Source organism: Cervus canadensis, chromosome 3 (assembly GCF_019320065.1).
Source record: "Cervus canadensis isolate Bull #8, Minnesota chromosome 3, ASM1932006v1, whole genome shotgun sequence".
In the NCBI taxonomy this organism is placed as follows: domain Eukaryota; kingdom Metazoa; phylum Chordata; class Mammalia; order Artiodactyla; family Cervidae; genus Cervus; species Cervus canadensis.
Window position 1 is genome coordinate 8658677 of NC_057388.1, and position 24798 is coordinate 8683474.

The 24798-nt window shown below is 37.5% G+C and overlaps 1 protein-coding gene, 1 non-coding gene and 1 pseudogene across 4 annotated transcripts in view; 2 read left to right on the top strand and 1 right to left on the bottom strand.

Moving 5' to 3' along the window:
• ANKIB1 (ankyrin repeat and IBR domain containing 1) overlaps positions 1 to 24798 on the top strand; it is a 145384-nt gene that overhangs the window by 39851 nt on the left and 80735 nt on the right. For 2 of the 3 annotated variants that reach the window (XM_043462571.1, XM_043462573.1), the window contains exon 2: positions 14808 to 15086. In XM_043462571.1, the coding sequence (XP_043318506.1) occupies positions 14899 to 15086 (188 nt within the window). In that variant the 5' untranslated portion in view covers positions 14808 to 14898. Of the gene's footprint in view, positions 1 to 13845; positions 13944 to 14807; positions 15087 to 24798 lie in introns of all 3 variants that reach the window. The other variant, XM_043462572.1, reaches the window with a different exon arrangement.
• Positions 8142 to 8248, bottom strand: LOC122438942. Its single transcript, XR_006268687.1, has one exon. It is a non-coding gene; the product is annotated as a U6 spliceosomal RNA (small nuclear RNA).
• LOC122438034 lies at positions 22794 to 23905 on the top strand (annotated as a pseudogene).

Genomic DNA, 24798 nt, shown 5'->3' on the forward strand with positions numbered 1-24798 from the left:
GTGAAATTGGAGTGCATATATCTTTTGAAATTAATGTTTCCATTTTCTTTGGATATATACTCAAGTCTCAAATTGTTGGATCATATGGTAGTCTGTATTTAATCTTTTGAGGAAACTTCATTCTGTTTTCCATAGTGGATGTACCAATTTACATTTCCACCAACAAGTGAACTAGAGTTCCCTTTCTTCCATCCTTACCAGCATTTATTATTTGTTGTCTTTTTGATGAAAACCATTTCAACATGTGTGAGATGATATCTCACTGTAATTTTGACTTACATTTCCCTGATGTTTAGTCATGTTAAGCATCTTTTTATGTGCCTATTGACCATCTGTATGTCTTCTTTGAAAGATGTCTATTCAGGTCTTCTGCCCATGTTTTAATTGCTTTTTCAATATTGATTTTTATTAGCTATTTATAAATCTTGGACATTAGTCTCATATCACACATATCATTTGTAAATATATTATCTTATTCAGTAGGTACTCTTTTAGCTTTATTGATTGTTTCCCTTGCTGTGCAAAAGCCTGTACATTTAATTAGGTCCCATTTTTTAATTTTTTCTTTTGTTTCTCTTGCCCAAAAAGACAGATTCAAAAAAACATGGTTAAGATTTATGTCAAAAAGTGTATTCTGTATTTTCTTCTAGGTTATATTTTCAGACCTTTAATCCATTTTGAGTTATCCTGTATATGGTGCAATAAAATATTCTAATTTCATTCTTTTATCTGTCCAGTTCTCCTAACACTACTTATTTGACTAGATTGTTTTTCCCCATTATATATTCTTGCTTTCTTTATCATAGGTTAATTAACCATAAGTTCATGAGTTTCTTTCTGGGCTCTCTACTCTTTTCCATTGATCCGTGTCTGATTTTTATGCTGGACTTCCCTGGTGGCTCAGATGGTAAAGCGTCTGCCTACAATGTGGGAGACCTGGGTTCAATCTCTGGGTCGGGAAGATCTCCTGGAGAAGGAAATGGCAACCTACTCCAGTATTCTTGCTTGGAAAATCCCATGGACGTTAGACAAGGCTATGGTCAATGTGATTAGATTGGTTAGTTTTCTGTGATTGTGGTTTTTAGTCTGTCTGCCCTCTGAGAAGGATAGGCTTATGGAAGCTTCCTGATGGGAGAGACTGACAGAGGGGGAAACTGGGTCTTGTTCTGATGGGCAGGGCCATGCTCAGTAACTCTTTAATCCAATTTTCTGTTGATGGGTGGAGTTGTGTTCCCTCCCTGCTGTTTATCTGGGATGAAACTATGGTGGAGGTAACGAAGACAATGGCGACCTCCTTCAAAAGATCCCATGTGTGCACTGCCACACCCAGTGCCCCCAGCCTTGCAACAGGCTACCACGGACCCATGCCTCCGCTGGAGACTCCCGGATACTCACAGGCAAGTCTGGGTTAGTCTCCCACGGGGTCACCGCTCCCCTCTCCTGGGTCCTGGTGCATACAGGGCTCCACCTGTGCCCTCCAAGAATCTGCTTCCCAGTCCTGTGTAAGCTCTGGCAGCTCTGCAGTGGGTCAGTGGCAACCTCCTCCAAGAGGGCGTATTCCATACCCAAGTCTGCTTCAGCCAGAGCAGCAGTCCAGCACTGACCCACACCTCCACAGGAGGTGCTCCAGCACAGTGCTGTCCCAGTCTCTGTGGGGTCCCCAGGTCCCAGTGCACAGAAGGCAGAGGGCATGCTCAGAGGGCTTGGGCATCTCTGGCGGGAGCGGGGTCCGACTCTGAATGCAAATTCACCCCTCCTACCATCTTGCTGGGGCTTCTCCTTTGCCCTTGGACATGGGGTATCTCCTCACAGCTGCTCCAGTGAAGCACAGCTGCCTCTCCTGACATCGGATGTGGGGTATCTCCTCACGGCCATGCATGTAGGGCCACCCAAGATGGACAGGTCATGGTGCGGAGTGCTGACAAAATGTGGTCCATGGGAGAAGGAAATGGCAAACCACTTAAGTATTCTTGCCTTGAGAACCCCATGAACAGTATAAAAAGGCAGAAAGAAGGGACACTGAAAGATGAACCCCCCAGGTTGGTAGGTGCCCAATATGCTACTGGAGATCAGTGGAGAAATAACTCCAGAAAGAATGAAGAGATGGAGCCAAAGCAAAAACAACATGCAGTTGTGGATGTTACTAGTGATAGAAGCAAGGTTCGATGCTGAAAGAGCAATATTGTATAGGAACGTGGAATGTTAGGTCCATGAGTCAAGGCAAATTGGAAGTGGTCAAACAGGAGATGGCAAGAGTGAACATCGACATTTTAGGAATCAGCAAACTAAAATGGACTGGAATGGGTAAATGTAACTCAGATGACTATTGTATCTCCTATTGTGGGCAAGATTCCCTTGGAAGAAATGGAGTAGCCACCATAGGCAACAAAAGAGTCTGAAATGCAGTAATTGGGTACAGTCTCAAAAACAACAGCATGATCTCTGTTTCCAAGGCAAGCCATTCAATATCACGGTAGTCCCAGTCTATGCCCCAACCAGTAATGCTGAAGAAGCTGAAGTTGAACAGTTCTTTGAAGACCTACAAGACCTTCTAGAACTAACACCCAAAAAAGATGTCCTTTTTATTATAGGGGACTAGAATGCGAAAGTAGGAAGTCAAGAAACACCTGGAGTAACAGGCAAATTTAGAGTTTTGCCAAAAGAATGCACTGCTCATAGCAAATACCCTCTTCCAACAACACAAGAGAAGACTTTACACATGGACATCACCAGATGGTCAACACTGAAATCAGATTGATTATATTCTTTGCAGCCAAAGATGGGGAAGCTCTATACAGTCAGCAAAAACAAGCCTGGGAGCTAACTGTGGCTCAGATGATAAACTCCTTACTGCTAAATTCAAAGTTAAATTGAAGAAAGTAGGGGAAACCACTAGACCATAATGGTATGACCTAAATCAAATCTCTTAATGATTATAATGTGGAAGTGAGAAATAGATTTAAGGGACTAGATCTGATAAACTGTGGATGGAGGTTCGTGACATTGTACAGGAGACAGGGATCAAGACCAATTTCAAGAAAAAGAAATGCAAAAAAGCAAAATGGCTGTCAGAGGAGGCCTTGCAAACAGCTGTGAAAAGAAGAGAAGTGAGAAGCAAAGGAGAAAAGGAAAGATATATCCATTTGAATGCAGAGTTCCAAAGAATAACAAGGAGAGATGAGAAAGCCTTCCTCAGTGACCAGATGCAAAGAAATAGAGGAAAACAATAGAATGGGAAAGACTAGAGATCTCTTCAAGAAAAATAAGAGTTACCAAGGGAACTTTTCATGCAAAGATGGGCTCAATAAAGGGCAGAAATGGTATGGACCTAACAGAAGCAGAAGATATTAAGAAGAGGTGGCAAGAATACACAGAAGAACTGTACAAAAAAGATCTTCACAACCCAGATAATCATGGGTGTGATCACTCACGTAGAGCCAGACATCCTGGAATGTGAAGTCAAGTGATGCTTATGAAGCATCACTACGAACAAAGCTGGTGGAGGTGATGGAATTCCAGTTGAGCTATATCAAATCCTAAAAGATGATACCTGAAAGTATTGCACTCAATATCCCAGCAAATTTGGAAAACTCAGCAGTGGCCACAGGACTGGAAAAGGTCAGTTTTCATTCCAATCCCAAAGAAAGGCAATCCCAAAGAATGCTCAAACTACCGCACAATTGCACTCATCTCTAGTAAAGTAATGCTCAAAATTCTCCAAGCTAGGCTTCAAAAAACATGAAGTGTGAACTTCCAGATGTTCACGCTGGTTTTAGAAAAGGCAAAGGAACCAGAGATCAAATTGCCAACATCCAGTGATCATCAAAAAAGCAAGAGAGTTCCGGAAAAACATCTACTTCTGCTTTATTGACTATGCCAAAGCCGTTGACTGTGTGGATCACCACAAATTGTGGAAAATTCTGAAAGAGAGGGGAATACCAGACCACGTGACTTGCCTCTTGAGCAATCTGTATGCAGGTCAGGAAGCAACAGTTAGAACTGGACATGGAACAACAGGCTGGTTCCAGATAGGAAAAGGAGTACGTCAAGGCTGTAGATTGTCACCCTGCTGATTTAACTTATATTCAGAGTACATCATGAGAAACACTGGGCTGGATGAAGCACAAGCTGGAATCAAGATCGCTGGGAGAAATAGCAATAACCTCAGGTATGAAGATGACACCACCCTAACGGCAGAAAGCGAAGAATAACTAAAGAGCCTCTTAATGAAAGTGAAAGAGGAGAGTGAAAAAGTTGGCTTAAAGTTCAGCATTGAGAAAACTAAGATCATGGCATCCAGTCCCATCACTTCATGGCAAATAGATGGGGAAAGAGTGGACAGACTTTATTTTGGGGGGCTCCAAAATCACTGCAGATGGTGACTCCAGCCATGAAATTAAAAGATACTTACTCCTTGGAAGAAAAGTTTGGACCAACCTAGACAGCATATTAAAAAGCAGAGACATTACTTTGCCAACAAAGGTCCATCTAGTCAAAGCTATGACTTTTCCAGTGGTCATGTATGGATGTGAGAGTTGAACTATAAAGCAAGCTGAGCACCGAAGAATGGATTCTTTTGAACTGTGGTGTTGGAGAAGACTCTTGAGAGTCCCTTGGACTGCAAGGAGATCCAACCAGTTCATCCTAAAGGAAATCAGTCCTGAATATTCATTGGAAGGACTGATGCTGAAACTGAAACTCGAATACTTTGACCACCTGATGGAAAGAACTGACTCATTTGAAGATACTCTGATGCTGGGAAAGATTGAGGACAGGAGGAGAAGGGGACAACAGAGGATGAGATGGTTGGATGGCATCACCAACTTGATGGACATGAGTCTGAGTAAACTCCAGGAGTTGGTAATAGACAGGAAGGTCTGGCGTGCTGCAGTCCATGGGGTCTGAAGGGATCAGCCACTACTGAATGACTGAACTGAACCTTACCTTTTTTTTTTAACTGTAGCATTGTATTATATCCTGAAGTTAAGGGAGTGTGATACCTCCAGGTTTGCTCTTTTTTCTCAAGATTACTTTGACTATTTGGGGCCTTTTATGATTCTGTACCACAAAATTTTAGGATTTTTTGTTCTAATTTTGTGAAAATTGTCAAGGGTGTTTTGATAAGGATTGCTTTAGGTTTATGGACCTTTAAACAATATTACTGTTTCCAGTCCATGAGTATGGAATGCTTTTCCATTTATTTGTATCAATCTCAGTTTCCTTTATCAATGTCTTATAGTTTTCAGAGTGTAGATTTTTCCTTCTTGGTGTGTTTATTTCTAGGTATTTCATTCTTTTTAATGCAGTGGTCACTGGGATTGTTTTTTTACTTACTCTTCTGCCATTTAACATGAATTAGCTGTGGGTTTGTTATAAATGGACTTTGTTATGTTGAGATATGTTCCCTCAATGCCAACTTTGTTGAAGGTTTTTCTCATGAATGGAAGTTGAATTTTTGTCAGGGGGTCTGTCTGTACCTGTTGAGATGATCATATGATTTTTATTTTTTGTTTTGCTAACATGGTATATCCCATTCATTGATTTATAGATATTGAAACATCTTTACATCCCCAGAATGAATCTCACTTGACCATGATTTATAGTCCTTTATGTATATTGTTGAATTTGGTTTGCTAATATTTTGTTTAGGATTTTTGCATCTATATTCATCAAGGATATTGAAATAATTTTCTTTTTCATAGTGTCTTTGTCTGGTTTTGACATCTGTAGTGGTGGACTTTAGAATGTGCTTAGGAGTGTGACCTCCTCTTCAGTTTTTCTGAATAATTTGAGAAGGCTAGGTATAACTCTTCTTTATATGTTTGGTAGAATTCACTTGGGAAGCTGTCTGGTTCTGGACTTTTCTTTGTTGGGAGGTTTTTAACTACTGATTCAGTTTTAATACTAGTATCAGTCTATTCAAATTATCTGTTTCTTCCTGATTCAGTTTTGCAAGATTGTATGTTTCCAGGAATGTATCCATTTCTTCCAGGTTGCTGAATTTGTTGGCATATAACTCTTCATAGTGTTCTCTTATGATTGTTTATGTTTCTGTGATGTTGGTTGTAATTTCTCCTCTTTCACTTATTATTTTGTTATTTGGGTCCTCTGTCTTTTCTTAATGAGCCTGTGTAAAGGCTTAATAATTTTATGTTTAAAAAAGAACTCCTTATTTCATTGATCTTTTCTGGGTGGAGGGGTTCTCTAGTTTGGTTTTTTTTTGTCTCTGATCTTTACTGTTTCCTTCCTTCCGCTGGCTTTTAGTTTGATTTGTTCTTTTTCTAATTCCTTTACATGACAGTTTAGCTTGTTTATTTGAGATTTTTCTTGTTTCCTGAGGTGCACAGTGTCTATGTGTTTTTGTTTTTCACAGTTTTCTTCCTGTATTTGATTTCTGGTTTTATACTGTTAAGATCAGAAAAGAAGCTTGATATAATTTCTGTCCTTTTAAATTCATTGGGACTTGCCTGATGACCTAGCATGTGACCTATACTGGAGAGCATTCCATGTGAACTTGAATATATATCTTGCTGATTTTAGATGGAATATTTTGTAACTGTTAAGTACAACTGGTCTAGTTTGTTATGTAATGCCATTGTTTGCCAGTTGGTTTTCTGTTTGGATCATGTATCCATCGATGATAAGTAGAGTGTCCAAATCCTACTGTAACTGTATTCTTGTCAGGTTCTCCCTTTTATGTCCAGTTTTACTAGATCTATTGTAAATACCTTTTTTTAATGCCAAGAAGAACAGAGGAAGAATTCCAAGTGCAGTTGGCATAGTTCTTCCCTTCAGAGTTAATGGGGTAATCTGTGTTTCCTTAGTCTTCTTCTATGGATGTATATTTTTTAAGTGGCGCTGATAGTATATGTAGCATTTATTTATGGTAAAAGCTTTTTTCCACATAAAATTATAAAAATGATTTTAATTAATGCATCCTAGCATTCTGTTGAATGGATTTACCATAATTTACTTAATTGGAACCTAAACTGAGAAATATTTGTTCACAGTTTCTTGGAAATTGAAAATTTAAAAGCAGTTGAGCTACTTGTATGTTTGAGTATTAGAATAAATTTTCTTTCATATATTTTAGATTAAAGTAGACATATTCTCCTCTTAAATTGAAAGTTAAAATAATACTGTATTTGACTAGTTTATGATGAGAGATATTGAAAAGATTTTTTTAAGACTTAAAACTCATTGTGATTTTATTTTGAAGTGTAATTCATTTATTGCATTATAGGTATTTCTAGTGATTTTTCTTTTTTAAGGGGATTGTAAGTTCTGTTATTTGTTAAATTTATGAACACTTAGTTTATGAATTTTCATGCATTGAAATAACTTTCCTTAGATATGCTCTAGAAATAAAATGAAGCAGTTTAAAATTATTTCTAAAATTAGGTTTTAAGTTCCATACAAGGAACTGAAAATGAAATTTTGGAAAAGGGATCCATTTTATATTTGGGAAATAGAAAAACAATGATGTTTTTATTTATCTCACTTGTATCTGAAGGATGATCAGCAAGCAAGATCCAAACATTGTTACCCCTCTGGGTTTCCCTCTCACTTGAATATATAAGTGAGGTGGTGACATCAGAGATTATCAATCACTTATCCTTGTCCCTGTTGATGATCTTCAGATAGCTTATTGTGAATAAAAGACTGACAGAAGAAGAAAATTGGCAGCTTCCCTTCTTTTGTTTTCTCCACTTCTCTTCGTATGGTTCTATAATAGGTGGTGCTAATAACTTTCCAATACTGAGAGATTAGATGTTTATCTATAAATGTTACAAAATTTAAAACTCCAAAAATTGGAATTTGATTCAGTTTTTAACATGCACACAGTTTCAGAAGTTAGAAGGACCATACAGTATCATACTTATGACTTATACTCAACATAGTAAATAAAAACTGTAATATTAACAATTAAAAGAATCATTTATGTGTAGCATAATTCTAATATTAATGATGTATATTTAGAATATACTGTTTAAAGTCATAGATTTTAGGCGCTCACATACTTTCAGTGTTACTGTTTCTTCTAATTTTTATAATTTTCCCTAGAGCTTTCTTAAATTAATAATATTGTAAATTATAAGAGTCATTATGAAGTTTTTTTTTTTTTTTCTCTTTTTTTTTTTAAAAATATGGAACGCTTCACGAATTTGCGTGTCATCCTTGCGCAGGGGCCATGCTAATCTTCTCTGTATCGTTCCAATTTTAGTATATGTGCTGCCGAAGCGAGCACCATTATGAAGTTTTAAGCTCATTTTTGATAGGAAAACCTTGAGAGAACATTAGTTTGCATAAAAAGAATTGATTTCCTCTTAGTCTTGAGTTTCCTGTGGGCAGAACACCCTAAATTAAAATTAGGATCTTGATAGGGGGAATAAACCTTTTTAACAATATTAAATAATATAAGTATATTTGTCATTATTTTTGTAAAAGTAAGAAATACTTCTAAGTATACTTACAAGTATGTGTAAGTACTTTGGCTACCTGATGCAAAGAAGCGACTCACTGGAAAAGACCCTGATGCTGGGAAAGATTGAAGGCGGGAGGAGAAGGGGACGACAGAGGATGAGATGGTTGGATGGCATCACCAAAGGTGATGGACATGAGTTTGAGTTAACTCCGGGAGTTGGTGATGGACAGGGAAGCCCGGCATGCAGCAGTCCATGGGGTTGCAAATAGTCAGACATGACTGAGCGACTGAACTGAACTGATGAAAATTTTGGTTTAAAATGAACTAATTTTAACCTAACATATTTCCTTGTCTTTTCTGTTTCTTTTTATTGCATATGTATTGGTTTACTTAAGTAATTTTAGTTTCCAGCACTATTCAGAAATGAATTATAAGTACATAATGATAAAATATTATTTCGAAGTTTTCTCACAACTTAGATTTGGATAGTCATATACAACCTATCTGGTGGTTAAATTTCTATCTCTTTAAACTGTCCTAAAGTTCTGAACCGATAAGTAAGTATAAAATGGCTTCTGGAAAACACACACACACATACACACACCCAGGGGAAAGTACATAGATTTATGAAATGCCTTCTTCATTAGTCACTGTGCTAAATACTTTACTTTCAGTTTTTTTTTTTGTTTTTTTTTTTTAATTTTTTTTTTTTTTTTTTACTTTCAGTTTTATTTTTCATAATAGCTCATGTTCATTGTATTGTCAAGGAAGCTAGTGCCCAGAGATTAACATAAAGATTAGGATTCAAGTCTTTTTTTTTTTTTTTTTTTAAGAATCTGTTTTAGGGCTTTATTGGTTCACAGCATAATGAAAAGGAAGGCACTGAGATTTCCCACATATCCCCTAGCCCTGTGTGTGTATGGCCTCCTCCATTATCAACATTACTCACCAGAATGGTCCATTTGTTAAGCTGGTGAACCTACATTAACACGATAGAATCACTCAAAACCCAGTGTACCTTTGGATTCACTCTTAGTGTTTAACATTCTGTAGATTTGGACAAATGTATTAATAATACACATCCATTATTAGAATATCATACAGCATACTTTCAGTACCCTAAAAATTCACTGTTCTCCCTCTATTCATCCTTCCCTTGCCCCCAGCCCTAGTGATCACTTATCTTTTTAAAATTGTGGATAGTTTTATCTTTTTCCAGAATGTCATGTAGTTGGAATCTTGTGGTCTGTAGCCTTTTCAGATTGGCTTCTCTTTCTTGCTAATGTACAATTAAAGTTCCTCATGTGTTTTCATGATTTGATAGCTGATTTCTTTATAGTGCTGAATTCTGTTCCATTGTCTGTATGTGCCACAGTTACTTTATTCCTTCACTTACTTAAGGGCGTCTTATTTGCTCCCAAGTTTTGGTAGTTATGAATGGAGCTGCCACAGACATCCAAGTGGGCTCCCCTGGTTGCTCAACGGTAACGAATCCGCCTGTGAGTGCAGGAGACATGGGTTCCATTCCTGGGTCAGGAAAATCCCCTGGAGAAGGAAATAGCAGCTCACACTAGTATTGTTGCCTGAAAAATCACATGGACAGAGGAGCCTGGCAGGCTACAGTCCATGGGGTTGCAAAGAGTTGGATACGAATGAGCAATTAAACAACTACAGAAAATAGCCATTTGCAGGTTTTTGTGTGGCTGTAGGTTTTCACCGCCTTTGAGTAGGTATCATGATCACTGGATTATGAGCCCCTTGGTGAATGAGATTGGTCCAGGGACTTGCGCCCACTTCCTAGTAAGAGGGACTGGTGCCTGACCCCTCGTGAGTGGAGCTGGGTCTTATCCCTCTGGTTATCAAGGCTCTGTCAAGGGATGTGTTTAGAGCCAGTTGTGGGCTCGGGATGACTTTAGGCAACCTGTTAGCTGTTGGGTAGGGCTGTGCTCCCACCATGTTGATTTTTTGACCTGAGGCATCCCACCACTGGATCCTCCAGGTGAAACAAGGTTTCAGTGCCAAAGTGGTGACCTCCAGTAGAGCTCTCATCAAGGAACATGCCCTGGGGCCTCTGGCACTGGTGTCCTTGTCCCTAAGTGAGCTACAGCCAACCCCAGCTTCCTCAGGAGACCTTTCAAGACCTGTAGGTGTCTGGTCCAGGGTCCAGTGGAGTCACTGCTTCACCCTAGATCCTAGTGCACATGAGTCCTTGCATGAGTCCTTCCTGGATGGGGGTGCCTGACATGGGGTTCAGAACTTTCTCTTCTGTAGGAGAACTTCATGATATAATTATTTTCCAGTTTGCAAGTTGTGATCTGATTATATTACGAATTTGCCCCTCCTACCATCTCATTGTGGCTTTGTCTTTGTCTTTGGAACTACAGTATCTTTTTTGTTAGGTTCCAGATGAGGTGAGCTCAAGTCTTTTCTTTCCACCATCTTGTTTTCATCTCATAATTATTACCTCTTAAAATAATATTTGTTTACAAATTTCTAATGTTTTGTAAATGGTGTGTTATATTTATCCTTTTTTTAATTGAATATATAGTTGATTTAAGTTTAGGCAGCCTCAGTTTGAGGCATAAGTAATTCTTTTTCCCAGTTGCATCAATTTTAAGACTCTGATTTCTTCACACCACACTAAAATGCTTCCAATTTAACATTTTTACCTATGTTCAGGAAATAAGGACAATATAGTATTCAAAAATTATGAAAGCAAGCACTGCTAAATAACCAGATATGCCAAACTTGCTAAAATTGAGCTCTTCACTGACATTAACTTAACATCAGAGCCCAAAATATTCATTTTGAGCACTACATATTTTCAGTGGTTGTAAAGTCAAATGTATGAAAGCTGAATACCATCTAAGAAAAATTTTAGCTACTTGAAAATTTTGCTAGTGGGGAGTTTAGAACTTAGAGTTCTCTGATGATTGCAGATAATTACGTTTTAACAGGAAATAGAATAATTCTAAGAGTGCTGCTGCATACAGTGGTTGTATCCCGTGTTTGAGCAGCTTTCCACCCGTGGTCCTCACGCTAACTGTTTTCAGTGTTCATCTGCCAGTTTGGCAAAAAGAAGCACTCAGTTGCTGCCCTTTGCAGCTGTTTTCACTTCTTTCTTTACTAACTGCAGCATCCTTTTCCATACAGTGAAAACTGTATAGTTATAAATGGTATCCAGCAACAGCCAGAATTTGTTGGACTATCTCTTTCCTTGGTTGCTCAGAAACCTCAGACAGCCAGACTGCCACAATGAGTTTTCTAGAGCTGTCAGAATAATACTTTCATGTTTTTCTGGACATTTTGTTTCTGGAATGTATATTACAAGGAAGTTGCCATCTTGGTTAAGAGATTTTTTCTCAGCTCAGATCATTTTGATAGTATTCTCTAATACCCACAAGTTTTTCTGTAGACTGCCAATGTTCATGAACTTCTTGCAGGAAACCATCAACATTAAAGCTACACCTGACTTCAATTTAATATGCAGTTAGGCAAGCTAATTCCCAAATCACTTAACTATATTGCATTTGTAGCAACATTTTGGAGTAAGACCTCCTACTCCCTGCCTTATATATGTTTATGTGTGTATGTGTGTTTTCCATGTACCTCCAGTGTGAACTTCTGTCTCCTGCTCTGGATTTGTACTAAATTTTGTATGCCTTTCACTTAGTATTTATAAGTGCAGTTACACTGAGAGACCTTTGTTAATACTGGCAGTGACCTAGAAAATTAGTTTAAGAGGAGTTAACTTTGACTCAGAAGACTTTTAAAAAAAATACATAGTATTTATCTTGTCAAAGGTCAGACCCCTAATAAATGATGAAGTTTAGACTACCGGCTACATATCAGTTCTGATATAAAACATAGAGTAGGTGACATTTTTCTTAAGGTTTCACTGTCTTTTGAAAAGAATTTGAGTATTGAGTTCTTTAAAGGCAGCAACTCTTAACCAGTGGCTTACAGATAGAAGAAGGGAGATAAAATTTATTGAGTACCTAGTATGCACTGTATTACATACTTAAACCTAGTTGATCTTGACAATTCTGCAGGGTAGGTGGCCTTATCCCTTTTTTACATAAGAAAAAATTAAGGTACAGAGAGGTTAAATGATTTGTGTTATTAGTACTGAGAAGTAGATGTGGGATTCCAAACCAGCTATTTTCCTCCCACCACATCAGGAGTTAGCTGGCAGCCTACAGCTAATGGACCACATCTCGGATCTTACTTTTGTAGATGAAATTTATAGAACACAACCACAGCTATTCTACGATTAGATACTACCTGTGGCTTTCAAGCTGTAACAGCCGAGTTGAGTACTTATGGCAGGGATCATATGACTCAGGGAGCCATATGACTCACAAGTAGATATTTTACTGTCTGGTCTTTTATGGGAAAAGTTTGCTGATACTTGCACTAAACCTTACTTTGTTTAGAGGTACTGTAAACTGACTGTACATTCTGTCGTATCAATTTCAGTCTTACTGAAGCATTAGACTTGGACACGAGCAATAAGATAATGATGAAGGCAAGCAACAACCTGTGAATGTTCAAAAGCTTTTAGTTTTAAATTTGGAAAGATAGGCTGGTATGATTTAAATATAGTGCTTTCTGCTGCTATGATTCAATGCATGTCTCTCAGTTTCCTCATTCATAGGTTAATAAACTACCTCAAAAACTCAAGTGTGCTTAAATTAATAAACTACTCCCAGAAATCTTTTGTAGAAGATGAAGTTCTTAAAAAATAAATATCTATCTCCTAATATGTTACCTTTTACTGCAAAAGTAAACTATTTTTAAAGTCATTATTATGGGCTGAAGGTTGGCCTCAACAAAATGATTGGCTCCTACTCTTAATTTAACTGGTATTAAAGATAACCTTTAGAAATATGATGTCAAACTGGAAGAATCTGTTGAGGAATCTTACACTCCCTTGTAAGGTTACTTATTGTAGCAGCTGGTTCTATGCACCTCTGCCCCCCTAACATATGACCTTTGAGCTTAACCCTCTTACTATAATAGATTTTTAAAATTTGAGCCATAGTATAGTTCATTGTAAACAAAAATCTCTGAGTACAAACATTAATTAACACAATTGGAGGTATAGTTTTAATGTCACATATACTATTGAAGTGTTACCTTATATCCACAAAAAAATAAAGAATAAGAAAGACAGATTTCATTCTTAAAAGCAAAAACTATAGAGCCCTTCACAATTAAAAGATAATTAGGAAATTAGGGAAAGACATATTTCTTACTCTGAGTGATTTTCACTTTCACTTTCATCCATTCTTTACCGGTTAAAGTATACATTTCTTAATCTGGCCACAACCTATTTTCAGTTTTATCTTCTATTAGCACAACACTAGAGGCACTCACCAATTGAATAAACCTTTTGTTTCATACCTTCCTTTGCATAGGCTGTTTCCTTTATGACTGATTTTGATAATGGCTGAAGACTAGATTCAGAAACATTGATTGGAATGGAACAAAACTAGCATTTATTAAGCATACTGTGGTAGGTACTTAAATAAGTAGCTCTAATAATCCTTACTATTGTCCTTAAGAAATGGTTGTTTCCTTTTACTGTATAGACAGTAACCTGAGGCTTTAAAAGGGTGTTACAGTTACATAGCTAGTGTAGGTAAATGTGAGGTTTCATACTCCACATTAAGTGATTGTTTTCCTGTCTTTCCCCTACCCACCTCACATTGCTTCAGTAGTAAATACCTGTGATCTTTATTAGAACCTCTTTCCAAAATAAACAGTTCATGTTTTCAGCCTTGTTTTGAATTACTTACAGTAGAAGAAAATAAATGTAATGGTATTATGGTAGAATAATCACTATTTCATTATTCTGTGTGTAATTAGTTGTAATTAGTTTTATTCATTTACTTTTGAAAAATCTTTTCTTTGAGGTCCTAAGTACTGAACAATTTCATTTTACTTTATTATAATTTAACATATTCTGGAGTTCTTTTATGAGCAAAATTTCCTATATTTTTCATATCCTAGAAATTGGCCGAATCAGATTTATATGTAATTTATACAAGAATTTAAGTGTATTCAACCATAAATTTGAATCAAGTTCATTTCCTGCCTCTGTGAAGGAGAAAATTGAAAAGACCATGTATATAGCTAACTTTATAGTATAAAGTACAGCCTGTGAAACCATCACTTTCTGTATGGGAAAATATTACAGTTTAAGAAGTTAACTTGGGCAGTATTAAACATTTGAGATTTTTTTGGCTATTAAGATAAATTTGGTAAAACGTAATATATGCTCCTAGGTTTTATTAGCATTCCTAATTGTGGTATTTTTTCCTTAGGATACTGCTTCATAATTATTGGTTTTACAATCTAATATTTTTTCCTCCATTAGAATGTGAAACATGTTGCAGAAGCACTTAAGAAGTGGCTGAAGGGTGAAGGAAAAAAGTGCCATTGCCTACCAGAAAAAAGCAAAACAAAACATGGGAAGTTCAACCACCAAATTCCGTAAAGCACTCATCAATGGTGATGAAAACCTGGCCTGCCAAATATATGAAAGCAACCCTCAGCTGAAAGAATCCCTAGATCCAAACACATCTTACGGGGAGCCCTACCAGCACAATACTCCATTACACTATGCTGCTAGACATGGAATGAATAGAATATTAGGGTAAGTATTACTGTAAACCAGTTGGTAACAGATTAGAGAAACGGGAAAAAAAACACTCTGAGAATACATGCATACATATGTGCATGTTATGTGATACTGTAGTGAACTAAAGTTTGTAAAACTGAATATGCCTAAATTATTAACTATGATTTTTTCATTATGTGTTTCATTTGTGAGGCTAGTTCACATATTCTTTTTACTGTAAATACATTTTGATCCTCAGTATGTTTCATAGTATGAATTCTTTATAACAGTGTAGTGTTTTAATTTACAGTGTTTCAGTTCTAGAAAAGTGCTTGTCATCTATCAAAAAATTGCAGGGAATGGTGTCCAAAGCAATTTAAGTTAAAAAACTGATGTGTTTGCCTTACCTAGTCTTGATCAGATTTGAGTTTCCTTCTTTTAAAAGATTCAGTTACCTGAAAAGACTTTTCTGAAAGTAAAACATTTTCTTGAAACTGAAAATATCAATATCAACTTGTGTGGTATACACTATCCCATTGGTTTTGTAATTTTGTAAACCTACTCTTTGCCTACCTAAATTACAGCTTCTTCCTTTGTACTTCCAACATGTAGCATAGTATCTTACACAAAGTAAATAGGACCTTTCTAAAAATCATTGCACAGATATTATCTTTATGATCAGGATTTGTGAATGAGAAAAATTCCATGAATAGTTTATTCAGGCCTATGATTATCAAGTAGGTATTTTTGTAACCTCTTAAAAATAAAATAGGTATTTCTTGATTTAAAAAGAGATATTTCTATTACCTCTCCATTTTTCATTTATCTCTTATTTTCATTTCTCTAAAAATACCCACTTAGAAGCCACCTCCACCTAATCTTGTTTGAAATTTTACATTTTTTCTTTCAAAAATGGATCTTGCCTATGTTAATTACCCTGACATATTATACTAATAAAATAGTGGCAAACATGTTGAGGGCTTGCTATTTTGTAGGCACTACTAACTGCTCTACGTGCCTTGTCTCATTTAATTCTCATTATAGCTTTGTAAGGTCGTTTATCATCTGCATTTCAGAAGTGAGAAAACCGAAGCTCAGAGAGGTTAAACAACTTATCAGAACTCTGCAGCTTATAAATGGCAAAGCTAACTACCCACATAGGCAGATGACTATAGTCTTTAGGCTTTCAACACTGTGATAGCCTCTTATCTCTATAGTCAGATAAGCTTGTATGTCAGGAGTGCCTAAAACACTTATTGTGCTAAGTCGTTTCACTTGTGTCCGACTCTCTGTGACCCCGTGGACTGTAGCCCACCAGGCTCCTCTGTCCATGGGATTCCCCAGGCAAAAGTACTGGCATGGGTTGCCGGGCCCTTCTCCAGGAGGTCTTCCTGACCCAGGGACTGAACCCACATCTCTTTCGTCTCCTGCCTTGGCAGGTGGGTTCTTTACCACTAGCACCCCCTGGAATCCTAAAACACTTAATGGCAAGACAGACTAGTTACTCTGGATTTCAGTTTCCTTGTCTGTAAAATAGATACATATTAAGCTTGTATAATTAAATGAATGTGTTGTGTTTCATGATGCCTAGCATATAGTTTTATTATTTCTCAAATTTGTAACCCTAGATATCCTCAGATTATCCTTGACTTACTCATCTCCTTTACCTAACCTGTTACTAATGCAGAGTTCACTCCGTCTTATCTGTTGGGTTCACATCTTTCCATTCCTGTTGCCTAAAACTTTGTTTACCCTTATCAACCCCTTCTTCCAATACTGAAAGTACTTGACTCCTAAATGTTCCTTTTGCAAGTCTTTTCCTCTTCAAGTCTCATGTTCAGATTAATCTTGCTAAAAGTTTATCCTTTTCAATGTTCTGTCATAAGAAAACTGTAGCGGTACACTATTGTTTGCCTTATTTTACTTGGCTTCTAAAGCCTTATTTTTTCTCTGCCCTCATTCTACCGAGTCAGCCTAATCTCCCATTATTCTCCAACATGATCATATTAGTCAGACTGGTTGCCTTCCCTCTTGCTTTTCCCACTTTTAAAAATGCCACCCCCTTAGCTTTTTTGTTAATCCCTAATTCAGAATGTCTTGTTTCTTCTCTAATTCCTTGTCCTTTAAGTCCTCACTTGATTTCTGCCTTTTTATGAATTCATTACCAACTGTTCTGACCTGCAGTATTCTTTGTTCTCAGAAATTCCTATAACTTAGATTTTAAATCATCCAGTTGTTATTAAACTCATCTCTTTGACTAGATTGTAAATATTACAAATACTCTGCTGGACAGGAATGCTCTAAGTAGATTAATTCTTGATTACTTAGTCTATTCAGTCTTTGTTTTTTATTTGAACATTTTCAGTGAGATTATGAAACTGTTGCTTTAGCTTCTGAATATTGAACACTAACAATAATATTTAATATCAGGTCTTATTATGTGATTAATTAAAACTTTCTTAGAATACCATGGTAAAATGTTTTTGAATGTTACTACTAAGGTAATATGTCTATTTTAACATAAAAGAACTCAAGTAGCAAAATACTTTTTAATAATTTATAGTATAACTTAAAATATACTTTATAGGGAGGGGGGATTGGGATGGGGAACACATGTAAATCCATGGCTGATTCATGTCAATGTATGGCAAAAACCACTACAATATTGTAAAGTAATTAGCCTCCAACTAATAAAAATAAATGAAAAATGTATATACTTTATAAAATTGGAAAACTTTAAGAGATTTATCTAATCCAGTGAGTTTTTTTTTTTAGTTTTATTCAAATGTAGTTGATTTGCAGCACTATATAAATTTCTGTACAATAAAGTGATTCAGTTATACATATATTCTTTTTCATATCTTTTCCATTATAGTTTATCATAGGATGCTGAATATAGTTCCCTGTTCTGTACAGTAGAACCCTGTTGTTTATCCATTCTGTATATATCAGTTTGCATCTACTAATCTCAAACTCTCACTCCTGCCCTACCTCACCCCTCCTCCCCCTTGGTAGCCACCAGTCTGTTCTCTGTGTCCTTGATTTTGTTTCTGTTTCATATTTAGGTTTATTTGTGTCACATTTTAGATTCCACATATAAGTAATATCATATGGTATTTGTCTTTCTGACTTACTTCACTTATTATGGTAATCTCTGTGTCCATCCATGTTGCTTCAGGAGCTTTGTTTCATTCTTTTTTATGGCTGACTAGTAAATATTTCATTGTGTATATGTACCACGTCTTTTTTATCTATTCATCTGTCAACAGACATTTAGGTTGTTTTCATATAATCTAGTGAGTCTTAAAGTGCGTTCTGGGGAGTTGTGGATCCTGAGATACTTTCAAGTAGGTAAAATAGATCAAAACTATTTTTATACTAATTTTAAGATGTTATTTGCATTTTTCACTGTGTTAACATTTGTGGTGATAGTGCAAAAAATGGAGGATAAAACTGCCGATGCTTTTAAATGAATCAAGGCAGTGGCACAGAACCTTACTAGTAATTACTGTATTCCTCTCTGTCAGCTACTTGCTGTTTTTTTTTTTAAAAAAAAAAGTCTGTTCTGTACATCTGTGTCTCTTTTTCTACAATATTGTAAAGTAATTAGCCTCCAACTAATAAAAATAAATGAAAAAAATAAAATTAAAAAAAAACAAACGCCAGTTTTACTTAAAGTGTCCTCGATGAAGCAATAGAATTACTAATGTTAATTAATTTCCGTCCTTGAGTACACATCTTTTAAGTAGTCTATAAATGAGAAGAATGCATAAAGTACTTCTGCTCTTGTATGCTGATAGCTTTGAGGAAGAACACTTGTACTGTTGTTTGAGGTGTGAGTTGAAATGTTGATGCTTATTTTTTGAGGAAGAACACTTGTACTGTTGTTTGAGGTGTGAGTTGAAATGTTGATGCTTATTTTTTCATGAAAACATTTTAAACTAATAACAACAATAAAAGATGATTGAGCTTGCCAGTGAGTATTGGTATTTTGAAAGCTTATATTTACTGCCTGAAGCTTGACAGCTTCCCAGTACGTAGGGACTTTTCTAAATAAGATTGGCAGTGATATAAATTAACATGAGTTTTTAAAATACTATATGATGAAATGTGACAAAATCTAGAAGATCTGTATAACTTAGTGAATTAGTATTTTTCAGAAGATAAGTATATGATTTTTTGCAGGTATGCATGGGTAAAAGATTTATTCAAAATATAAGGTAAACCAGTAGATTTTTAAACAGTGCAAAAGTTCATTGATAAGATTTCAGATTTTTACCCAAAAAAAAAAAAAGATTTCAGATTTTATACTGCAGGTAATTTGTAAGAAATGACTACTTGTTGAGTTTTTGGTATCAAATATGAATATTCACACTTATCTGAAAAGGCTATTTTAAAACATTTCTCTCTTTTCTAATTATATACGGCTGGATTTTCTTCATATGCTTCAACCCAAATGAAACATAACTGATTTAATACTATGAGAATCTGTCTTCTATTAGCCAAATGTTAAAATAGATTTGTAAACATGTAAAACAATTGTGTTCACTTGTGTTCACTTAATTTTTGTTAAATACAGTTATTTTTCATTTTAAGATATTAGGAATGTGAAATATATAATGAGTTTATTTTTAATGGATGAATTTATCTTAATTTTTAATATGATGAATATCTCTACATAATAACTCATATAAAGAAAGGCTCTTAGAGATCTTTAGATTCTTTTCCTATAAAGGTCATTGCAGTCTTCAGTAGAGTTCTCTGTGTTATAAAGTCAGTCCTTATTGTTATAGTTATCTATTTTATATATAGTAGTGTGTATATGTCAATCCCAGTTTCCCAATACAAATCTTCAGTAATTTTTAAATTTGTAAAAGTTATAAAAGTCTACTACCAGAAAGTTTAAAAATTGCTGATTTGATCAATATTATTGGTTTCTCTAAGAAGGGATGTATCTGTCTCCATCTTCTGCTTATCATTCTATTGAATGAGTGTTTAAAGACTTGAAGAAAAGATGACTATATATTCTCTTTTAAAGTTACTGTTTTTATGATTTGGCCATATACTTTATATTTTTACTTTATACTTTCAGTTTCAGTCTAAAGTGTTTGTTTTTTCTTTTTTCTTAATTGTTTGGAGATCAGTGATTGAGAGTTTATTTATTAAAGCCTTTAACACCCTGTCCTAGAATCAGAAATTACTTTATTGCTCTCCTTTCCTAAGATTGCTGCTAAGTCACTTCAGTCGTGTCCGACTCTGTGCAACCTCATAGACAGCAGCCCACCAGGCTCTCCCATCCCTGGGATTCTCCAGGCAAGAATAGTGGAGTGGGTTGCCATTTCCTTCTGCAATGCATGAAAATGAAAAGTGAAAGTGAAGTCACTCCATCGTGTCCGACTCTTTGCGACCCCATGGACTGCAGCCTACCAGGCTCCTCTGTCCATGGGATTTTCCAGGCAAGAGTACTGGAGTGGGGTGCCATTGCCTTCTCCATTCCTAAGATTAGACAACTCTAATTTCTTTAATCTGTGTATCTTTTTTCAAAATTTATTTAGTGCAGAGAAAAATCACAAATCATATTACTGTTTTAATTGTTTAGTCAATTTTGGAATTAAATAACTCTTAACACTATGTCACTTAACACTTAAAAAAGCAAGAGAATTCCAGAAAAACATCTATTTCTGCTTTATTGACTATGCCAAAGCCTTTGACTGTGTGGATCACCACAAATTGTGGAAAATTCTGAAAGAGATGGGAATACCAGACCACCTGACCTGCCTCTTGAGAAATCTGTATGCAGGTCAGGAAGCAACAGTAAGAACTGGACATGGAACAACAGACTGGTTCCAAATAGGGAAAGGAGTATGTCAAGGCTGTATATTGTCACCCTGCTTATTTAACTTATATTCAGAGTACACCATGAGAAACGCTGGGCTGAATGAAGCACAAGCTGGAATCAAGATTGCCGGGAGAAATATCAATAACCTCAGATATGCAGATGACACCACCCTTATGGCAGAAAGTGAAGAAGAACTAAAGAGCCTCTTGATGAAAGAGGAGAGTGAAAAAGTTGACTTAAAACTCAACATTCAGAAAACCTAAGATCATGGCATCTGGTCCATCACTTCGTGGCAAATAGATGGGGAACAGTGGAAACAGTTGACAGACTTTATTTTTTTGGGCTCCAAAATCATTGCAATGGTGACTGCAGCCATGAATTAAAAGATGCTTGCTCTTTGGAAGAAAAGTTTTGACAAACCTAGACAGCAATATTAAAAAGTAGAGACATTACTTTGCCAACAAAGGTCCATCTTAGTCAAGGCTATGGTTTTTTCCAGTGGTCATGTATGGAGTGTGAGAGTTGGACTATAAAGAAAGCTGAGCGCCGAAGAATGGATTCTTTTGAACTGTGGTGTTGGAGAAGACTTGAGAGTCCCTTGGACTTCAAGGAGATCCAACCAGTCCATCCTAAAGGAAATCAGTCCTGAATATTCATTGGAAGGACTGATGTTGAAGCTGAAACTCCCCAAATGCAAAGAACTGACTGATTTGAAGAGCCCCTGATGCTGGGAAGATTGAAGGAGGGAGGAGAAAGGAACGACAGGGGATGAGATGGCTGGATGGCATCGCTGACTCAGTGGACATGAATTTGAGTAAACTCCAAGAGTTGGTGATGGACAGGGAGGCCTGGCGTGCTGCTGTTCATGGGGTCGCAAAGAGTCGGACACGACTGAGTGACTGAGCTGAACTAACACTGTGTCGTGCATTCAGTAGAATAAGGATAAATAGCACACATCAGCATTAAGTGAAGTACCGGCTCTGTTTTAACTGCTTGTGTTTTAGATAGCTTCAAGTGTTTTACTGTGTGTTTTTTCTAAACTTGTTAACAAGTTGATGGCCATTATTTTCTCATGCTGCCTCATGTAACCTGGCATACCTGCCTGCCAACTTTGGTATAGACTCTGACTCAGCTTGGCTAAATTCCTAACACTTGACATATATGGTGGACAAAGGAGTATACCTAGCCAAGACAATATACTTTAGTAGCCATAAAGTAAATTGCAATAAGGCCTTGACTTAATCCCCATTTCCTTTAGCTTTATGGTACCTGCAACAGCAGGCACGACTTTCCCCTCTTCTTAGGCATAGTAATATGGTAAAAGAAGGGCAGTTTAGTTTAGGAGCTAGTTTGCATCTGTATCTCTCTGAACCTAAATGCTGTGTGTTTACGTTATACCATACCACAGTGCTTCTTTCATGGGAAACTAAATCCATATTCATAAATAGTTACTACTTAATGTAGCAAAAGCACTGTTTAGACTTTGGAGTCCACATGTTCTAGTTTGGATAGGCATGTATAAAATGGGAAATTAGAGTGCTTGTTCCTTAGATTTTATAGGATAACTTCTTGTGCTTCCTAGAATATGAAAGGGGCCTGTCTTTTGGTATAAATAAAATATAAAATCCCAGCCGCCCCGGAAGTAGAGCGCGGTGGGCAGAGGGCCGTTCCGCGCCGGGGAAGTGGGCTGTGTCCTCCGGTGATCGCAGAGTGGGGCTGGAGGCAGGGCCGGGCCGCGGCGCGGGCCTCACTGCTCCGCGCTCCCAGGCGCTTCTCAGCGCTCTGCGCCCACAGGAGAAAGTCACAGGGAAACAATCTGACGTCAGGTAAGAACCCAAGGCAAGAGTCAGGGAGACTGAAGAGAAATCGGACGTTCCTGTTGGCTCCATAAATACCTATGGATTATGGTAGGAAAAGTGAAGTGGGTCACTGACATCGAGAAGTCGGTGCTGATAAATAACTTTGAGAAGAGAGGATGGGGCCAAGTGACAGAAAACGAGGACTGGAATTTCTACTGGATGAGCGTGCAGACCATCTGCAATATCTTTAGTGTCGAAACTGGCTCCCGGCTCCCGGATGGTCAAATAGTCAACCATTTCCCGAACCACCAAGGAAGCCTACGTGATCTCTCTGTACATTAACAACCCGTTACTAATCGGCGGCAGTAAGTTCGACCTGCGCTTGTACGTTCTGGTGTCTACGTACCGCCCGCTGCGCTGCTACATGTATAAACTTGGATTTTGCCGCTTCTGCGCAGTGAAATACACCCCGAGCACCAGTGAGCTGGACGACATGTTAGTCCACCTCACCAGTGTCGCCATTCAGAAACACGGGGAGGACTACAACCACATCCATGGGGGCACGTGGACCGTGAACACAGGCTCTACCTGGAGAGCACCCGAGGAACTCTAACCTGGAGAGCCCCAACAAGCTGTTTGAGGAGCTCCGCTGGATCGTCGTGCAGCCCCTGAAGGCCGCGGTGCCCGTGGGGAACAGCGACAAGCACTGCTTTGAGTGCTACGGCTACGACATCATCATCATCGACGACAAACTGAAGCCCTGGCTGATCGAGGTAAACGCGTCACCGTCCCTCTCCTCCAGCACTGCCAACTACCGAATCCTGAAGTACAGCCTGATCGACGACACCCTCAACATCGCGGGCCCTAACGGTGAAATGCCACACTGTAAATGAAACAAGTCACCCCAAAGGAAGTCCTCGGCAATTATGAAATCCTGTACGACGAGGAGCTGGTGCAGGGCGACGGGGCTGACCGAGAGCTGAGGAGTCCGCCGGGCCAGTCGCTGGGGCCCAGAGGGAGCCGATAGAGAGATGCCGGGAGGACCGTCCTCACCACCTGGAAGTGACCGCCGGCAAGAGCAAGACTTACAGCCCGGACCGGTCAGAACCTGTCACCGCGCCCGACCCTTGCCGAAGACATCTATTTTGGAATTTCCTTTTTCTAGAGCTTTTTTTCCCTTTCCTAAACCCTGTAAATAAATAAAGGCACTTCTTTGAAAGGTTAAAATATATATATATATATATATATATATATATATATATATATATATATAATCTTTATTAGAGTACGTGTGTATCAGAGCATATGTTAATATCAAGCTTTGAGAATTAAAATAGAGTTTCCAGTTTTTTGGGGGCTTTTTTGATTCTTGTATTTCAGGAGTTATTAAATTCTTATAAATGGATTGAAATTCAGTTCTCTCCTAAGCTCCATTGCTGTGTACACACTGTAAGGGCAGGTACTTAATCTGTTTTCTTAACAATATGCCTAACCTCTATAATAGTACCTGGCAAATACAGCTACTCAAAAATAATGTTGCTCGAAAGGAAAGATGTAAAGGGAACTGAAAGTATATGTGTATCTTAGTAACTACTGGAATAATAGTGTTACGACAAGAAATTGAGACTGTAACAGGGAAGACTGTTATTTTCAGGAGAGCTCAGCTGAATATGAGATAATGATGGAATGGGCAAGAGAAATGGGCCCTAGACTCTTTGTGACCCCCATGGACTGTACATTCCATGTAATTCTCCAGGCCAGATTACTGGAGTGAGTAACCTTTCCCTTCTCCAGGGGATCTTCCCAACACAGGGATCAAACCCAGGTCTCCTGCATTGCAGGCAGATTCTTTTACCAGTTGAGCCACCAGGGAAAGCCATAAAAATTTAGAATATGGTCTGAAGGTCAGGGTAGTAGTCAGGGTGATAGAGCATTAAGAATTGTCACTGAAATAATAGTAGAAGCCCTTTGAGAAAAAACCATGATTCTGCTATCACTGTCTGTCATTTGGGTTCCAATAAAAGTTAACAGTTTACAAAGTGTATTCATAGAAACCACCGAAAGATAAGTGACTTTAAGAATGGATGTGCTATCTGAAAGGAAGGAAGAT